General features: G+C 41.2%; 1 protein-coding gene across 1 annotated transcript in view; it reads right to left on the bottom strand.

Moving 5' to 3' along the window:
• Window positions 1–7797: 7797 nt before the first annotated feature.
• Window positions 7798–20335, bottom strand: part of MRPS28 (mitochondrial ribosomal protein S28) — a 101006-nt gene continuing 88468 nt past the window's right edge. Inside the window, exon 3 of the mRNA XM_008519922.2 lies at window positions 7798–8278. Within this exon, the coding sequence (XP_008518144.2) occupies window positions 8110–8278 (169 nt within the window). The 3' untranslated portion in view covers window positions 7798–8109. The remainder of the gene's footprint in view (window positions 8279–20335) is intronic.

The following is a 20335-nucleotide window of genomic DNA, read 5'->3' as shown; positions in this document are numbered from 1 at the left end:
CTCTGAAATCCTGTTAGGTAAATGTTGTGGGAATTACTTATTCACTAGCTGAGTCCTTCTACCTTAAGATAAGGGATGTTCCTTGATCAGACCCCTATTCTACTTCACGGGGGTAACTCTCAAGTCCATTTTTCTCCATTGTTCTTGGCTCTGTCTTCTCAGACTTTCTTCCTGTTCCATCACCCTCCTTGCCTTCTTGTGAAGAGAAAACTTGGAGAATATGGCCTTCTGATCAGCTGAGCCACTTTTTTCAGACCCCTTTCTGCCTGTAGAAAGTTGGGGTTCATGAGGTCTTTTTACATCTTGAACAGTTTCAGTCTCTCTTAGTCTAGGCTGGAAGGACTTTTGTCGATATGCATTTCTCAAAAACTTTGTGGGCTTTCTATTTATTTGATTCCGGTCAACTTTATATGCCAAAAGGCACGTGCACAATTTTTTGTGAGATAAGCCTCTCTCTCTCTGGACTTAATTACCTCTACTTGGGGTACATTCAGGCTTCTGTGACACTTTGCCCTTTAGATGTCTGTGAGTCCATCTGAAAGAATCTACTAGACATACCTTAGTCCTTTCAAAAGTGTTTTCAGCATGTTATAGCCGCATTCTAGATTTGGTCTTTACCTTGGAGTCATGTCTTACTGACAACAACATGGATTTCACTTTTGCTTCAGCTGTATTTTAATACCTACACCTTTGGTTTGATAAAATCTTTCCTGAGTTCATCTATTTCTTGTAGTACCTTATTAAATGCAGCTTATGCACACAAGATTCTGTCTCAAAACTTTTCCCCCAAATATCTCTGTTAATTAGGTAACTTTTCTATCTTCCAAGTTACTTCAGGTGACAGTTTTACCAAATGTTTTGCTACTACATGACACAGGCTGCTATTTTTCTAGCCTCCTATAACAATTTCTCTGCTGCCCGCCCCCCACCCCCGCTGCCGAACCAATGTCACTACTAGATACTAATTTCTGTATCAGTCAGCTATTGCTGCTTAACAAATAGCCACAAAAATGTCAGTGGTTTACAACAATAAGCACTGACTTCACTCACTGGTCTACAAGTCTGGGATGGCTCTGCTTCAGGCTGTGAGTCTGGTCTGAAGGTCTGTGCCAGAGAGCAAGGCCAATCTCAAAAGCACATTTCAGCCTCTGTTCACATCACAGCCACTAAAACCCTATTGGCCAAAGCAAGTTGCTGGCCAAGACCAAAGAGGCAGGAAAGTATACTTCATGGTCATAAGACCATGCATATACAATAGTACTATGTAGGAGGGAAGACTTGAGGTCAGTAATTCAATCTTTCACAATAAGAAAAATTTTATTTGAATAAGGGTTTCTATGCCTAAAAATGTTTTAAATTCCTGGCCTAGATGATTTCTAAAGTCTTTTCTATTTGTTTGAAACACCATAGAAATAGAATATTTGCGCAGATCAGGGTAAATCAGCAAGCATAGAAAGAGGCCAGTTCTGTTCGGCAAGCTTTGGAGGTGGTTATCTATTTCACCAAACACCTGGAAGGAGGGCAGCCAGTTAATCAGCTCATCCAGAATCAGCCCATTATTGATATAGGATATCCTATTTTTCCTGCATGCCACAAGTTGTTCAAGTCAGACAGACTCATTCAACTGTAAGTTCAAAAATATAATTCTACCACAACAATGTTCACAGCAGCATCATTCACAGTGCCCAAAGATGGAAACAAGCCAATGTCCACGGACAGATGAATGGATAAACAAATGTGGTATCCGCCTACAATGAATATTATTCAGCTTTAAAAAGGAATGAAATTCTGACATATACTACAATATGGATGAACCTTGAAAACACTTATTCTAAGTGGAATAAGCCAGACACAAAAGGATATAAATATTTTATGATTCCACTTATATGAGGTAGCTAGAATAGTTAAATTCACAGAGACAGAAAGTAGAATGGTGGTTACCAGCAGCTAGGGGGATGGAGAAATGGGGAGTTAGTGTTTAATGGAAACAGAGTTTCAGTCTGGGACCATGAAAAAGTTCTGGGGATCCATAGTGGTGATGGTTGCACTGAGAATGTACTTCAAGTTGGTGAATTATACTCTTTAAAAATCATTAAAATGGTAAATTTTATGTTATGTATACTTTACCACAATTAAAAAAATTATTTGCTTCATAGAAAATAAATATATGTATATTCTAAAGCTAAATACAAATAATTAGGATAATCCACACTATTGTACCTCTCTACATAACGGGCAACTAAAGAGTTGACTACATTTAGTAATTAAATCTTAGACCAAATAAAAATGATACTGGGAAGGGCTGAGAAACTCTTATGACACATCTATATTTCAAATAAAATTAGACTCACACAAAGACATGATAAACCTGCTATGACTGAGAATTCATTTATCTCAAGTTTCGGTTCTTGCTGAGATAACCAGGAGTCGAACCAGAACTGTAGTTTTTGTGTCAGCACTAGGATGTTTGGAAATTGTGGTAGCAGATCTCCCTTAAAAAAAAATAATCAAGGGAGTAGGAGCAAACTTTGGGAGCTGATGGATATGTCTATGGCCTTGATGGTGGCGATGGTTTCATGGCGCTCTACTTATCCTCAAACTCTTTGAGTTGTGTACATTAAGTATGCACAGCTTTCTGATTTTGGAGTGTAGCTCGTGGGCAGCCTTGAGCTGCTGTACCTTCATAATCCACTGGTGTTCATGCTGAGGCGATACTCTCTGGGTATCTCCAATGACTGAGCTCAGTGGGAGTACCAGAAATGGGTCTTTCCTGCCTAATAAGGGACTCTTCTAACAGGCAAGCTTTGCTCTGGAGTGCCCCACTAGCCTGGAGAATTGCCGAGCTGCAATTCAGTCTACACTCTCTCTTCCCACACATCCCTCCTTCTTTCCCAGGTGTCAGATCAACATCACAGTTTGAGGCTGTCCCCGTCTACTTCTGTGCCCTCTCCCTTTTATCCTTCACAGGCATTTGCCCCAGAACTCCACTTCCAATTCTGTCTTGGTGTCTGCTTCTTGGAGGGCCTAGCCAAAAGAGAAACATTGTAAGATGGTTGTTCTGTTTGTCATCATGCGTTGACTTCTTAAAAAAAGTATTGACTTGACTCAAACTCTTGCCTTTAATAATACCAAAGGAACTAAAATTGTTTGCTAAAAACTGGTTCTCTTGGATATCCCAACCCGGTTGACTTTAATTAGGTGATTGGCATCCGGGGGACTGATTCTCTAGATTGAGGCCCTGAAGGATGCTTTCATTAAGGCTGCAAATGGAGGACAGCTAAATAGAGAAGTGAACTAAGAAAGAATACTACATGAGCTCAGGAAACTAGAGGTACAACATACGCTGCAAAGAGAATCTTGGGGTCAAACATGGGAGCGATGGACAGCTGCTCTCCGAGGCAGGCTGGGAAATGAATCCCTGACAAGACGTCATACTCCCGTATATGCCTGGTGTACTAGTTTCCTAGGGCCGCCATAACATACTATCTCAAATTGGGTGGCTTAAAAAACAAAAATTCATTCTGTCACTGTTCTGGAGGTCAAAAGGCTGAAATCAAGGTGTCGGTGGATTGGTTCCTTCTTGAGAGCTCAGAGGCAGAATCTGTCCCATACCTTCTCGTAGCGCCTAGTGGTTGCTGGCAATCCTTGGCATTTCTTAGCTTGTGGCAACATAACTACAATCTCTGCCTCAGTCATCACACGGTGCTCTCCCTGTGTTTCTCTGTCTCTGTGTCCAAGTTTGCCTCTTCTTATAAGGACAACAGTCATATTGCCTTTAAGACCCGCCCCCCTGCCCCTTAACCCAGCACGACCTCATCTTAACTTGATTACATTTGCAATGTCCCTATTTCAAATAAGGCCACATTCACAGGTTCCAGGCGGCTATGAATTTTTGGGGGACATCATTCAACCCAGTACACCTGGAAACTTGAGTGAGTAAAACCTAGCGTTTAGATTGGTGTCGTAAGAGATGGGATGAGAAGGCATTTTCTGGTGGTGAGCCTTTGAAAACAGGAATTTAGGGTCTGGTTGCAGGATCTGAAACATCAGAGGATATAGTTTCTGTCTTCTTTCCTGACCATGCCTCCTCCACAATTCCGAGGACACTCCCCTTGGCTTCCAGTCTCGAGAACACAATGAAGTAATTCGGTTTGGTGCATTTGCCTTACTGCTTTACTGCCCACCCCCCTTTCCTCCTTTCCATAAAGGAAGACAGAGAGCAGAACCCAAACACTAAACTGCCAGACTTGTGTTCAGGTTGGGGAGAGACAGTCACTGTGGGCGGAGTGGGGAGGCCACACCAATTAGAGTGGAGTGGAGGATGGAATCTAGGTTCTTATTTCTCAAACAGCTTTCACTCAATCCTTCTTATTTTGTCACCCCTCTGCCCCAAATTCACTCCCAGATCTATAAGTACCCAGTATTGCCACTTCCTGAATCTTCTGGGGATTCTGCAGTAATCAGGCTGGTTCTCAGCTGCACCCAGTGCCAGCTCAGAATTTGTCTATCGGTCCTGCTATGTCAATTTCTACTCAACCATCTACTCTCTAGATTGCAAAATTTTGCTGCTGTTGTCTTTTTCCCTGTTTTTCTCATACTTGAGTTTTTTTGTGTGAAATCTATCTGTCCGTCCGTCCATCCTCCGTCCATCCATCCATCCATCTTCCTTTGTCATAGTCTTAGTGAGGCTTTGGAGGGAGTGAAGTTAGATGTGTATGCTAATCTGATACGGTAACCTGCAACTCCAGATTTAAAGAGATAGCAATCAATGATTGTGCGATTTCTCCTGTAACGTTGAGCTGCTCAGATACAGGCATGAAGTATGTACACAGTTAGATTTAATGAGAGTTGGAGTTTTGCCAGGTAAGCAATGGAGGGAGCAAGGGGACAGGATGTAAGAATACTTGATTTGCAAGGGAGTAATTATATGATGTGTCCCAGTACTTTGAAGCTGGGTAAGCAGGGTGGTGCGAACATAAAGATGATAAAAGAGTGAAGAATTGGGAGTCAATGGGTTGGAGTCTCAAAGATTTTTGAAAAAGCGTTCATCTGGGCACACAAAATTAAGAGAGCAGAAAGGCTTGAAATTCAGATCTGGGATTTTTGGAGTGTGACCTTGGGAAGGGGTGATGTGCAGACTAGTTTCCAAAGATGACGCCAACAATCCCTCTCATCTCATTGGGCCTTCTACAACGTGACAGCGCCACTCCTGGACGAGGAGGTGGAGTCAGAGTCCTCGCCTCTTGAATCTGGGCCGGGCTGATGACTTGTGTACAACCAGCTGAGGGAAGCGAAGCCACGTGACTTCCCAGGCAGGCACAAACTGTGTAGTTTCTTTCCGGCTCTCTTGGAATGCTCCCTCTGGGGAAAGCCAGCCACCATGCAACAGTCACACCACGCTGACTCTACCGTGCAGGAGAGGCCGCGTGTAGATGCTCTGGTTCACAGCCAGCTGAACCCAACCTTCTAGCCCCCCCGCCAAAAGACCACACAAGTGAGCGAAGCTGTCTGGACCCTCCTAGACCAGCCAGCTGGGCACCTGAGTGACTTCAGTTGATGCCACAAGGAACAAGATGGCCCAGTTGGACCCCACCTGAATTCTTGCCCTACATAATTTGTGAAGTATGATAAAACGTTTGTGATTTGCAAGTCTCCATCCTCTGTCTGGGCCTCTCCCAGGGACTCCACACCCATACAGCCCACGGCTTCAGAACACCTCCACTCAGCTGGCTAAGAGGCGTCTCAAATCTAACATGTCCAAAACAGAGCTTGCCGCAGTCCCCTCACACCTGCCCTTCCCCTCCTGGTTAACTCCTCCAGTGGCCCAGGCCACAATGCTCGGTGTCTTCTCTCATTGCACTCTTGATCACATCCTCCATATCCAGTACGTTAGGGGTACCATTGTCCCTGCCGTCAAAACAGTCTCAGACTGCAACCCCTCCTCACCACCGCCCCTGCTACCACACTCATGCAAGCTGCCATCGCCTCTTGCCTGGATTCCAAGTCTCCCACAGGTCTTGCTGCTGCTGCCCTTGTTTGTCTTCAGTCTACTGAGGGATCCTGCCAAAATGTCAGCATACATCCTTCCTCTGCTCAGAATTTTCCAAAGACCTTCCACCTCAATCCAAGTAAACAGATGCCGAAATCCGTAGTAGGACCTCCGAGGCCTCCCTCACTTCTCCAGGTCCATCTTCTGCTCCTTTTACACTCAGCTACCATGGATTCCTCTCTATTCCTTAAAGTGGATGAGCACAGGCCTGCCTCAGGGCCTTTGCACCAGCCGTTCCCTCTGTTAGAATACCCTTTTCAGAGACTCATGTGGCTAGGGCCCTCATTTCCTTCAGATACTATTCAAAAGCGAATTCCTGGAAACTAAGTACGGTGATGGATGTTAACTAGACTTACTGTGGCAATCATTGTGCAATATATAGAAATATGGAATCATTATGTGGTACTCCTGAAAGTAATATAGTGTTATATGCCAATTATACTTCAATTTTTAAACAAGGTCTTAGAAGAGCTTTTTCTAAATACTTACTATATCAGTGGAAAAATAAACAAAATTACACATCCAAAAAAAGTAGAAAAAAAATTTTAAAAGACAAACAAAAACAAGTATATTCTTCTGTGAGGCTTTCCATTGACATCACACCTAAATTTCAACCTGTCACACTCTGACATCTCATAACCCCATTTTCTACCTTATTTTATTTATTTTTTTATTGAGATATAACTGAGATATAACTTGATATTAGTTTCAGGGGTACCACCCAATGATTCAGTATTTGTATATATTGTGAAATGAGCACCATAGTAAGTAGCTAACATTCATCACCATATATAATACAAAATTTTTTTTCTTGTGATGAGAACTTTTAAGATCTACGCTCTGAGCAACTTTCAAATATACAGTACAGTGTTATTACCTATAGTCACCATGCTGTACATTACATCCCCAAGACTTATTTATGTCATAGCTATAGGTCTGTGCTTTTTAACCCCCTTCACCCATTTCACCCTCCCCTCTGGCAACCACCAATCTGTTCTCTGCATCCATGAGCTCAGTTTTTCTGTTTTAGATTCCACGTATAAGTGAGATCCTGTGGTATTTATCTTTCTCTGACTTATTTTACTTAGGATAATGCCATCAGGCATGCTGCCAATATTGTCACAAAGGGCAAGATTTCCTTCTTTTGTATGGCTGAATAATATCCCATTATCTACATACGTAACACATTTTCTTGATCCATTCATCCATCAGTGGACACTTAGGTTGTTTCCATGTCTTGGCTATTGTAAATAAAGCTGCAAGGAACATGGGGGTGCACAGATCCTTTCAAGGTAGTGTTTCCATTTTCTTTGGATAAATACTCAGAAGTGGAATAGCGGATGATGCGGTAGTTCTATTTTTAATTTTTCGGGGAACATCCATACTATTTTCCATAGTGGTCGCACCAGTTTGCATTCTCACCAACAGTGCACAAGGGTTCCCTTTTCTCCACATCCTTGCTGACACTTGATATTTCTTGTCTTTTTGATAATAGCCATTCTAACAGGTGTGAAATGATATCTCATTGTGGTTTTGATTTGCATTTCCCTGATGGTTAGTGATATTAAGCATCTTTTCACGTGATTGTTGGCCACCTGTATATCTTCTTTGGAAAAATGTCTGTTCAGATCCTCTGCCTTCCCTGCTTTATTTTTGTCCTTAGCATGTATCACTGTCTAACATACCATAGACTTTACTTATTTACTGTCTATTTCCTCCAGTCCAAGTAAGCTCCACGAGGCAAGCGATTTTGTCTAACTTGTTTACTGCTGTTTCTTTGGTGTTCAGAACAGTGCCATGCATACAGATAGCACAAGAAACATATTTATTGAAAGGGAGAATTTCTCAGTACGTTTTACACTACTCCAATCCAAGGAAAGAACGGGTATAAAAAAGGGGGCAGGGGAGACACAGCTAAAGAAAATTCTAACAGGTAAGAGCTATAATTATAGTTTCATTTGTTATGTCTTCTTTCAATCATTTATTCATAATTTTCCAATCGAGCTCTTGATGAATATCTGTGTTCAACGAAAAAGAAGTGAACACTCAGCCAAGTTCCTCTATTTCTCACAAGGCTCCTCTCTTGATTTGGAGTCCTTACTCTCCTGGAGTCCTAAGAGAATCGCATCCGCCTCAAGGAGAGTCGTGTCCGTCGTGGCTCCCAGGAACCGGGACGTGAGTTCAAGATCTAACAGCCGCAGCCGGACTCGGGTTCCTTTCTGGTATTTCCTAAAGAGGAAGAAAAAAAATTCCATGAATTCTTCACATCATAATATGGACAATTAGTTTAAAGTAAAATCCAAATTCTAATTTTAATTTCTGTTGGCTCAAGATAAAGAAGTTAACACTTCTTTTTTTAAAAAAAGTTAACACTAGTATCTGAGAAATTGTTGTTTTTGACAGAAAAGTAATTTAGTTGTATCAGAATTTTCATCATAAAGCTGCCTTCAAAGATTTTATAAACAAAATAAAAATGTATTCCACACTGAAATTCAAATAAGTCGGTTCTTGAAACTGACTTTTCAAAAAATATGCCATTCATTTTTAAAGTCAGAGAGCAGCAAGGGGAAAAACAAACTTCCAGATACATTTTTTTCTTCTAAAATTAAAATCTTTTAAAGTAAAGTAAATTTTGCAAAAGCAAAATGGAAAAAAGTCTAAGTGCACGTCCTCAGTACTAGGGACTGACGCACCGTAACTGAAGTGGGGGCTGCCGTGACGCGCCCGCCAGCTCCCTGCGCTCAATACAACACCGAGCGTTTTATAAGACCAAGTTCAAACTGACACTCATGTGCTTTCCTTCCTTGATCAACTATTTTAAGAATTTAATCTCAACGTTATGAAAAGGTATGGGAGAGGGGAAATATTGCTATTGGTTTAAAACCACAAATCTTTATATACCTAGATATATACTTCAAGTACTTTAATTTTAAAATCAAAATAATTTTATATAAACAGAAAATGAAGAAACAAAGTTCTCAAAAAAAGTCACTGGAAAATGATTTTGGCAGACATAGAACAGACAGTCTCCACACAACGGCTGACTAGCTATTCTGGAAGAATTTAGAAGGGGTCAGAAAGTAAACATTTAGGCACTTTGACTTTTATTTTTTTTAAGTTATTTTTCTTTCTGATTATAGAAGTGAATGACCTTTTCTAAAATTTGGAAAATAATGAAGTCAGTCACAATTTCCAGTCCTTCTACATGTACATTTACATACATGTATATACGTGTGTATACTGACAGCACAGATCGTATTTCCTTTGTTTAAAAAAATTAAAGAGATATCCTGGAATATTAAGTGAGGCATAGCTTTACGTTCTTAGAAAACAGCAATTATAGGACATATTCCACTCGCATTCACCACGGGGAACACAGGGTGAGTTCCCAGACAGGTGAAGGCGGCCCGTCTCCCCCTCACCTGGAGCTCTAACTGGTTTCTCTTGGATTCTTTCATTTGTCCTCACAGCGACTCAGTGATTCGTTCGATCTGCCTTGATTCATGTTCACCCTTCCTTCCTTCCCCTCTCTTGAAATATCCAGTTAGTTATCAAGCTTGGTTCATTTTTTAATGCATGTATTTCTTGAACTGAGCCCTTCAAGTCTCCCCATCCCAGGCTAAAGCCTGAGGCACGACATGACCTTCCCAGGGCTCACCCTTCTGGTCCGCTTCTTGCGAGGGTGCAGATCTGGTGTGGTTGAGTGCAATGGCCGAGTGTCACCCCGAGTACTCCTCTGCACCTCTGCTCTGGTGAAGCGCTTCCTGAACTTTCTGTCTATCTAAATCCTACTGCTTCTTAAGTATCCAGGGCGGACGCATCTAATGCACCTCCTGAGAGCCTCGCATTCCGTGGGGCAGCATGAAGAGTGTCATTCGACTTCCCAAGGATGACAGAGGCCTTGCGGTCACAGCTGCGGATGCAAACCTGAGCCCTGCTACGTACTAGTTGGGTAACACCTCCTCATCTGTGTAACAGAGATTCCACTTGGCAGGTGTGCTGGGAAGGTTAAACGGGATAATAGCTGGAAAACGCCCAACACAGGAAATGCACACATTAGTGCCCTGCACTAACTGGTATCGGTTATCCATGTAAACCTCTGATTTCTCATTAGACTGTACGTTCCCCCAGATCTGGCGCTGCATTTCTCTCTGCATCCCTCCAGTGCCCATGCAGCAGGTACTCAAAGGTCCATCAATAAATTAACAAGACGCTTGTGGAGAAAAGTCACCAGGTCACGGATTATCTGGAACCTCCGTTTCCCCGGCTTGAGCAGCTGTGTGGACCGGTACATTTACATAACCTCTCTGAAATCTGCTTGGCACAGCGCCTGGGCACAGGGGTGAAGAAATGCTAGTTCTCTTCTCCGTCCGTTGTTCATTGTCGGCCTGTTTCTTTTTACTTATTTTTAGGAGCATTACTCATAGGTGGACTATAAACTAACCATGAGGAGGGAAACAATGACTTTTCATAAAAAGAGTTGGTCACGTCACAAACACTTGGGACAAAAGTTCTGGGCCCAGTGACACCGAGGAGGAAGCTCTCGGTGTAAATGTTCTCATGCCACACAAATGCTAGAAGTCTCCAATTAAAGAGTAAAACCAGAAACACCTGCGTGCAGGGACGCGCGGTAACTTCCGGAAGGCAGATCCCTGTCCCCATGTTTCGAGGCAGGAGCCTTTCATAATACGACTGCTTTGCCTTCGTGTCTAAAAACTACAGAAATTCCGGAAATTATCCAGGGAGCTGGTAAGGGAGATGAGAAGCAACTGCAGGCCCTGATGCATGCTGAATGAACGAAGAATCCCCAAATGCACTGACTCTGCACTAAACAGAACAAAACCCTCTGGAAGACCCTCTGACTTCTGCTATCAGAAGCAGCTCTTTCTGCTTTTATGGCACTTAATTTTTTCTTTGTATTATAGTTATTTCAACGTAGGTGCTATCTTCCCTAGGGACCGTAAGCGACGGGCAAGGATTCAGTCACGCCTGTGCCTCCGACAGGCCCGAGACGAACGCGTTTCACTGAATGTAGCCTTTTGAACAGTTTTGAACAGTGGTGTTCACGCTTCTGAGGCCATAGAAGCACCTGGGGTGCTTGTTTAAAATGCAAATGGGCGTAAGCAACCCCAGAGAGTGATCTGGAAATCTGGGGTGCGACTCGGGAATACGAGTTTTCAACCAGCTCCCCAGGTGACTCTGGCGCAGTCTTCTCTGGTCTCCACTCGGGAAAATCTGGCCTAGAATGACCTTTAAGGTGGACAGTCAGATGTCGGAGCACAGGCCAGCCTGTGCAATCCCAAAGGACCAGTAAAACAAGGCCCTCTGACAGAGCTGTGACCTCACCAACCTTCAAGAGTAACACATGTTTTCCCTGAGTGATGACAGAATCTTTTAGGGTAATTCAGAAAGACAAAAAAAAGTCAGGCAATAACAACATATAATACAGAAATGCAACTAAAAGGAGTCCCTTCCATAGACCCACTGACAGCCTGGAGCTGGCTGCCTCTCCCGCACACACTGTCCGTTCTGTGACATCCAGGACACAGAAAGGTCAGTGACTTTCTTCCTCGACAGGAACAGCAGCCATACAATTAATGTGGAGTTTAGCCTTGCTTTAACTTTGAGACACTTTATTACAGGGAAAGAACGAATGAACGAATGTATTTCTGAGAAGGGCCTTTCTGCCAGCGTAATCTCAGGAGGACCTTCAGTATTGCAGCCTTCGATAACCACTTACATTTCTCAGTCTTTCCATTTGGGTATCCATTGTTCCACATAACAAGATTTAAAATGAATGTGCCAGCAAACCCTTCCCAGATTGTTTGTGCAGTCTTTCAATGGTTACTTTATTGAGAGATTTTGGCCTAAGTATAAAAATACAGAGGAGGCAATACGGTGATGAACAGTATGGGCCAGATGACTAGATGCCTACCCAGCTCTATCGCTTATAAATATGCAACTCTGAGCTAGTTACTGTATCTCTCTGTTTCAGTTTCCTCATTTGTAAAATGGGGATAATAATTATGCCTTTCTGCTAGCTTCTGGTGAACTTGAAATGAGTTAACACATGCCAAGCCCTTATAAATGTTCAATAATGTTAGCTATCATCATCAACCATCATCATACTCATCACTACCGCCAGCATCATCACCATCATCAAAACAAACCCAGTGACACCTGGTACCCTAGTGTTGGCGTGATGGAGAGAACAAGGGCACTCCCAGTTATCATTCCAGCTACAATTAAGTCAACAGTGGATGCCTGCAGAAGGTAAATTCAGGGGTGGAGTTTGCTTTCAACATTTGCTTTGATGCAAATCCTACTTATTTTAACGGTATAAGCATCCCTCTCTTAAAATATATCATAACATAAGTGTTCTACGAACATGAAAACAATTTCTTTGGAAATGAATGTTGAATTTCCTTTAAGGATGTGAGGCAAAATAGCACTGAACAAAAGCAAGCAAAATTCAGAGAACCACACATTGAATGGTCCACATTTCCCAGCACTGAGCACAATACAGCTGGAAATAAGAGAGCAGCCTCAGTTGTCAGTCAGGAAAGGGTTGCGGTGATTTATCTGCTCCAGTTGCTTTCCCACAGCGGCTCAGGGACGACCGAGGGGCAGGCAGAGCCGTTTCACTTCACCTGTCCCCTCTCAGCCCTGCCTCTTTAACTCTGGATGCAGTCAAGCCTTTTGTGAACCCACTTTATTTCTAGCACATACCACTTCTTGGAAGGGGAAGATAATAATTTCTATGGGTTCAGCATTTGTTCTTCCAAGAAGCATTTTTTTTAAGCTTCTTTTTAAATTTACCATTTCAATAGTAGACTTAACTTCTGACCTAACAACCATCTCCCTTCTTGATTTTATAGACCTGAATCTATCTTTTCTGCCTTCTTTCTATAATGAGATTTTATTATTCTTTTATTTAACTAGTTTTTCCTCATTCCTTTGATTATATCAATGGACTCCTTCTTCTAAAAAATGCACAAATGCCCATAAACATAATTTTGCTATTATTTCAAGGGGCTCACAGATTGCCTGAAGGTCACCTATGGCCCTCTAAGATTAAGAAGTGTCGCTCTAGATTTTAAGTCCGTTTATCTTTCTCATTTCATCTACATAGCATTACGGCCTTATGATAATTATTTCTTTTGTTTTATTTCCAATGTGTTTCTTAAGGAGACCCAGGACTTCACTGAACAAATTCATAGGGCCAATGCTCAAAGCCATGCAGCCGTATTTTCCCATGGATATAAACAAAAGTCCATAATATATGTAAAGGAGGAATTTTTCTTTTATCATCCTTGGTCACTTAATTAAGTCTAACCCTATAAGGGATGAATAAGGACAGATGTTAAAAGAAGAATTAGGTCCACAGCAGCATTATATATAGCATATATCAATAGAATGTATCCAACAAAGGAACAGGCTTAAGATGATGATCTTAAGAGGCTGGCTGGGCCACTGTCTTGAGTACTGGGTCCACCATAAAGCACAGGTTTTGTAACATGTTGTTGGAAATGTTTAGAGGTGCTTTTTGATCGTCACAGTGACCAGGCTGACATTCAGCAGGGGTGGGTGGGACGCAGACATTCTGTAATGCACAACATCTTCTGCACAACAGAGTTGTCCTGCCTCTGTGGCTAGACATTGACGTGGGTGAAAAACCTGCTAATAATTATCTAAGCCCACAACTATGGCTACTAAAGATAAAAATTTTTTTAAAATAAAAGTTGAGGTATACACTAAATTCCCAAAATGCGATTCCTGTATAAATGGATGGAAGATTGACTGTGTTCACAATGTTAGCAAGTGTTGTTCACTGTTTCAGAAAATCACAGCCCATAAGCAGCACCACCATTCCATTTCTGTGTTTTGCCACGTGTGTTAAATGTACCTTCTTTACCGTTTAACTTTGGCTTCCTCTTGGCACTGGTAGGAGATTAGTCTCCTCTATGCCAGCCATCTGAAATATATGACTTACGTTGTAACCTTTCAATGAAATGCACTGATAAAAACTTAATTAAAATATCAATAACACTAAAACACTGCCGCCCAACAGAACTTTCTGTGATAATGGAAACAGTCCATACAACGTGGTTATCCAGCACTTGAAAGATGGCTCAAGAATTGAAATATGACTGAGGAACTGAATTTTTAAATTACATTTAATTTTAATTAATTTAAAATTTACACAACCAGAAGGACCCACAATGAAGAATATACAACTATGTACCGGGGGGCTTTGGGGAGAAAAAGGAAAACAAATAAAAAATAAAAAAATCTAAAATTTAAACAGCCACATGACAGTGCAGCTCTACACAATTTCAAATTGACAATAAAATGGTAAGAATACTTGTCCCACAATATATAAACATACATTGTGTCAGACAGGCTAGTTTTACAGGAAAAAAGGCACTATGAAATAACTTATTCTAATAAATCACTACTAATAATTAGATCAGCAATAATAATCAGATCTGTGTCTGCCATGACTAACTCCTCACACATTTATTTTCTGCTACTTTTTGTATTCTTCCTCAAATCTGTGTCACATTGTGCTAGACACACAGCAACCGGACTGTCTTATCAGATAGTTAGAGGTTGACATTAAATTCTTCGTAAAGAGAACTTCCCCCATGTCACAGATAGAACATTAAAACACATGGGAGTAATGTCACTTGCCTAATGCCACCAAGTAGCATGAGAGGATTCACAGATTTTTTTCCTCCTCCTATTTTTATGTTCTCAATTACCTATGACTTCTCGTAAGAGCTGTAAACTTAAGCCTTAAAGAGTGGTAAGAATTTACCACTTCATACAGACTTATAATGTCTTCCCTCTGAAATAAAATGTAAGCCATCCAAATAAATAAATAAATAAACAAATAAAATTGCTCCATCCAACTCATTATTTTAATTCTTCCCCATTAGAAAAATCGTTACTTTCAGTGGTAACAAATAATGAATTAAATTATCAGAAAAACATCTCCCCAGCTTCATGCAATGTTGCCTATTTTTTTTTTTTTCACATCTTAACTAGGAAAAAACCCCCAGACAGTTTTTCAGAAATCTTATATGTTTCATACTAAAACCACTGAAATACTAATGTCTTGAAAGGCAAATAGGATGTCTCCAGTGCGCATATTCAAAACGGAAAAAGCCTGTGTTTTTACCACGTGGGGGTTTCTTTCTTTTAACTTCAAGTGCTCGCTCTGCCCGATCTCTGTGAACTCCAGCCTACACGGACTCTCTCCCAGCCTGCCCCAGGACCACGCTCCTCCACTGTGCACTTTCTCAGACCATATGCTGCAGCAAATGAGCCTGCGTGTCTGAGCTGTTTAGGAAAAGGGCAATTAAATCTGGTTTTGCATTTCTGTATTAAGGACATGGTTTAAAGACCTTCCTTTGGAGAGGTTTTGGACATTCTTTCCACAGAGATTCTTTAACATCTGTCAGTGCATGCTAGTGATGGTTCTCACAGACTTAAAATGGAGAAAATCTCTGACTAGTTCTTTGATATAACTATATGAAATAATACAAAGGCGACAGATACAAGGCTTAGTGTCAAAAGAGAATATGGTGAGGAATTCTGACTTTGCTGCTCAATTTAGATGTCTTGCTATAAAATCATAATTCTCAGAGGTTTTAAAAATAGTTCTTTTGAAATCATTAACCATCTGTGTTTCCATCCCAATAAGATAAAATACTTTAGAACTTTTTCTGATTTTATTACATTCCTTATTTAAAGTTTTTAGAAGTAAATTTTTCTTTTCTTTTTTGAAGAGAAAACATTAAAATATTTCTGATGGTTTATATAATTAACGCTAATTTGTTTTTTCTAATTCGTACAAATGTTCACAGTACTGTTGACCTATATGAGGAGCCAGCATCTCGTCTGTGTGTCGGGGAGGGGGTGACGGGTGGGGGCGTACCTGTACTTGAGAGAGAGCTCCAGTGAGCATGTGGGGATGTATGTACTTTGTTCTTCTTTAAATGAACTGTCTGGGCCTCAATTTCCTCATCATTAAAAGGGACAGTGTTAGAACAGACCTAAGGTCTTTTGCAGTCCTATGATTTTATTCTCCTTTTACACAATTTTCAGTCTTTAAAAACTGATATAGAATGATATTAAGTACAAAATTGGTTAAATATATATACAAAATGCAAAAATTTTAAGATTTTTTATTAGCTGTATAAAATATTGTTATAGCATTAAATATTCAATTAACAAGTGGACCTTTATATGCAGACTACTTGGTGTATTTTGAATTTGCCTCACTTTTTCAAAAAGTACCATCTGCCCTGTCTCCTTGACCTCTCCAGCCTCGAGCTTCTGTAAGATGTCCACATCCAGCTCTCTCACCACTGTACTATCTGTACTGAGCTATCAAGACAGCAGCCATGGTTAACAAAATAAAGGTAGAGGGTGCGCCTAAAGTTCCATAGCTTCCAATATTTCCACTCATTGAAATTTAAAATACAGCACAAATCTAAAGTCCTAATTTATCATCCCGGGTCATTAGAAGATGCAAATGGAAAACAAAAATTATTATAATAACCTCTGCTACTCAATTATTACCAAAAGCTCTTTGTAAAAAGCTCATGATTATCCCTTTAACAAGACCATATAGTATGTGCCTATCAACTAGGCCAAAATAAACAACGCATAGCAACTGGCAACCTACATGCCGTCACTGGAATGAGCAAAGGATATTGTTCATAAGACCAAACTGCATTTGCTCAAATTGCAATCATCTCGGATAAGGATTTTAATCTTTTCAGCAATTCTAATATAAACATACGATTTTGTTTTTCCTTTAAACCAAGTTCTTTTTAACCTTGCCCTGCTGGTTAATATTTCGTGCCACCACAAACAATTTTCTCTCTTGTTCAAGCATTGATTTATTTTATGAAATGTGAAAATGGACCATTTTTAAATATCCAATAAATGACTCTACTTTTTAATAATGCAGAATATGCATATAACATAATACATTATATATGGCATCAATGATGACAGTTATAATCTTTTCTCAGAGTTAGAAAATAAGATGTGTTTTATTTAGGGAAAAGAAAATTCTATCACCTACCAACCATATCAAGTGTATTTTTATAAAAAGCAAAATTTCTTGCTGATCAGAAAATGAATATATATATAATTTCCCTAACAAGTGTAGAAAGTCAAAGTTAGAACTGCATGTTGTTTTTCCATTATGAAAACTAAAGAGATTAATATATATTTTCATCTAAACAAAGGGATGAATCATTTTAGGTTGGCCAGATAAGGTTTATTGCAGTTAAGGACATATTTTCATGACCAGAAGATTTTCCTTTGTTTTTAAGATTTTCTCTTTTTTCCTTTTTCTCCCCAAAGCCCCCCGGTACATAGTTGTATATTTTTAGTTGTGGGTTCTTCTAGTTGTGGCATGTGGGACGCCACCTCAGCGTGGCCTGATGGGTGGTACCATGTCCGTGCCCAGCATCAGAACCTGCGAAACCCTGGGCCACCGCAGCGGAGCGGGTGAACTTAACCACTCGGCCACGGGGCGGCCCAACCAGAAGATTTTCAAACTCACTTCCACAGTGCTTGAAAACCTAACCCGTGCTAGCCTACCCAAGGGTCAAACACAGCTTGAAAATTCCTCTGCGGCAGATTACCTCCTGATCAGCTTGTCTGAAACGTCGGCAATCCTGTCCTTCGATGGAAGGCCTCTGGCTCCAGATTCCCAATGCCCTGCACTTTCGACCACACTGACAGAACAGAGTTCTAAATTCATGGGACCAGCCTGATTTCAGAATTTTCTTTTTTCCTTTAATCTTCTTTCTGCCTCTCTAAAATAGTTACTTATTAAATAAGCATTGCTGAATTTGCTACAAACACCTACTCAACATCTGTGTGTGGCAGGGAGACGTCAACAGCAGAGAAATGGTCTTGTCCCCTCGCAACCTGAGGAGGCGAAAATGGAGTGAAAGGCCATGTTCCACCAGTTCCCGTGGTGCGAGGTAGGACTACTTGAGCAGGTTGGTCCTGATTCTGTGCCCTTTCAACAGGAGAGGAGACTTCGTCAGATGCCTTTCGGAAAGCCAAACAAACACTTCAGAGACTCTTATCACAGCGGCCTCTGTGGGCTGGCAAGGGTCAGAGAGAGAAGTCTGTCATGAAAACTCAGACCATGTGCAGGATCCACGCAAGCCAGAGTGTCTTAAACAGCCCCTCGTAGGACAAGACAGTGTAAATGAAGGGAGGGGGAAGAAGAGGAGGAGGGCCAGGGGTGGGGCGTAGATTCCTATCACCTGCTGACAAGGCTGAAGACCCTCAGGGCCTGGAAAAGAGCTTGCGCTTGACATTGACAGGCCCTGGCTGATATCTGACCTTTGCACCTGTAAATCTGGGTACATTTATGAAACAGCCCAGTTCCTGCCCTTTATGAAAAAGTGAGGGCACTGAAGCCTAGAGCAGTTCTGTGAAGTTAAAAATAAAAAAGGAAACCAACTACACAAGTACAGAAGAGAAAGTGGTTTGAAGGCGCTTCATGAGATAAGGCGTTCTGGACGACGGCGAGTTCAGGAAGAGTCAACGATGTGGTTTTGCTCCCCAAAAGTTAATGTAATTTTAGGTTGAATTAGTACAAGTATATATTCCACATAATAAAATATATAGTCCACATAATAATCCCAATCTCCTTCACTTTTCTGACCATATCCAGAGTATTGTAATCCATCTGGGCAACACAATTAGAGGGTCACTGATAAACGGGGTCTACCCAGAAGATGGTGAAAGAATCGTGTCTTATGCTGAATGAAGAACTTAAGAGAAGGAGGGACTTAGCAGGTTGAAAGAAAAGTAGAAAGAAGATAACGGTCTGAAGACTTTGAAAGGCTTTAATATTAAAGAGGTAACGATATTTATTTTGTGTGCCTATTTCGTATGCCTCCAAAAAGCGGAAACAAGAAAAATGAGTGGGAGTTATGAGATGGCTGACTTAGCAGATTCCAGTGTAACAGGAGGAAGAACTTCTGAGAGAGCTGGCTGGAAAGGGAATTGGTTGTTTGCGTATTAATGAAGGAAGTCACGGGGAATTTTCAAGACAGATGACCGCTGTGGCAATGATGGCGTTTGAATTCAGTAAGAGCTGAATTAGATGACCTCCAAGATTCCTTCCATTTCTAAAATTTTATGATTCTATGACTCAGAATGCCTGTTAGGTCTTCCAACATCAGGAAGCACGAAAGCTGAAAAGCAAGTTTAAAAAGAGCAGCCAAACAGTCAGCAGGTAGGTCGGGTATGCAGTAAAAAATTTAAAATCAGCTCCCCTTTAAGTCTGCCTTTCGTCTCTTAACTCTTTCAGACCACGCAGCACGGTGCTCTCATTAAGGACTCACCATGTCGGTAGGCATCTTGACTTGTTTCCAGATAGAAATATCTGTTCTGTGTGACGAGCTTATTCATTGGGCTCAAATCTGAAGCTAAAGATGATTCTTGATGTGACTGCTGGCTGGATGGCCAGCTAAATTTTGTTCAGATAGAATGCACACTTACATTGAACAGGAGAAACAGATGTTTTACCACCTCTATGAACCACTGCCCTGCGTAGGCAATTTCTAAATGACACTCTTCTAGTGTACAAACGAGAAAAAGAGACTTCAAGAGGTCAAATATAGCTCTCTTTGCCTGTTCCCTATGCTACTCTCTTTAATAACCCTACGTTAACATGAACTTCTGAACTTGCCCTTTGGAGCGAGCGCTGCACCACCATATACGCGGCAGGCATTCCAGAGACGTTCGTAGGTTACAGTAAATAGATATTCTCAAATGTGACGCAAAACTTCTGCAACTGGGTCTGTAAACTGGGGGTGTGGATTGGACGACTCTGCATTCTACCACCGGTCACAGGTGCTCCTTAACCCGGCTTCCAATCACAACGCTGCGTCCACTTATTTTAAATCCTAAGCAGCAGCCGAGGTGTTGACAACGTGTTACTCGGAAGGCTGCAAGCACTCCCTGATCTCTGGGCCCTTCCATCCAAACAGGAGTGTGACCACACAGTGACCAGGGTGCTTATGCTCAGCAGGGGATGATGGTTTCGCTTCGGGTCTGAGAAAAGAAACTGTTTCTGAGCAGACTGGTATCTAGGGTGACTTTGTTCTAAATGCTAATAGGGTAAAATATTGTCAAGAGTCAAATATTTTTGGGATAAAATTCTGCAAAAAAAGGAAATATTATATACTCCAGAGTGTCTGAATCAAAATCAAAGCATCTATTTCTGATTTAAAA

The sequence above is a fragment of the Equus przewalskii genome, chromosome 8 (genome assembly GCF_037783145.1).
Source record: "Equus przewalskii isolate Varuska chromosome 8, EquPr2, whole genome shotgun sequence".
Lineage (NCBI taxonomy): Eukaryota > Metazoa > Chordata > Mammalia > Perissodactyla > Equidae > Equus > Equus przewalskii.
The sequence above is the reverse complement of the archived record's forward strand: the minus strand, read 5'-3'. Positions and strand labels throughout refer to the sequence as shown.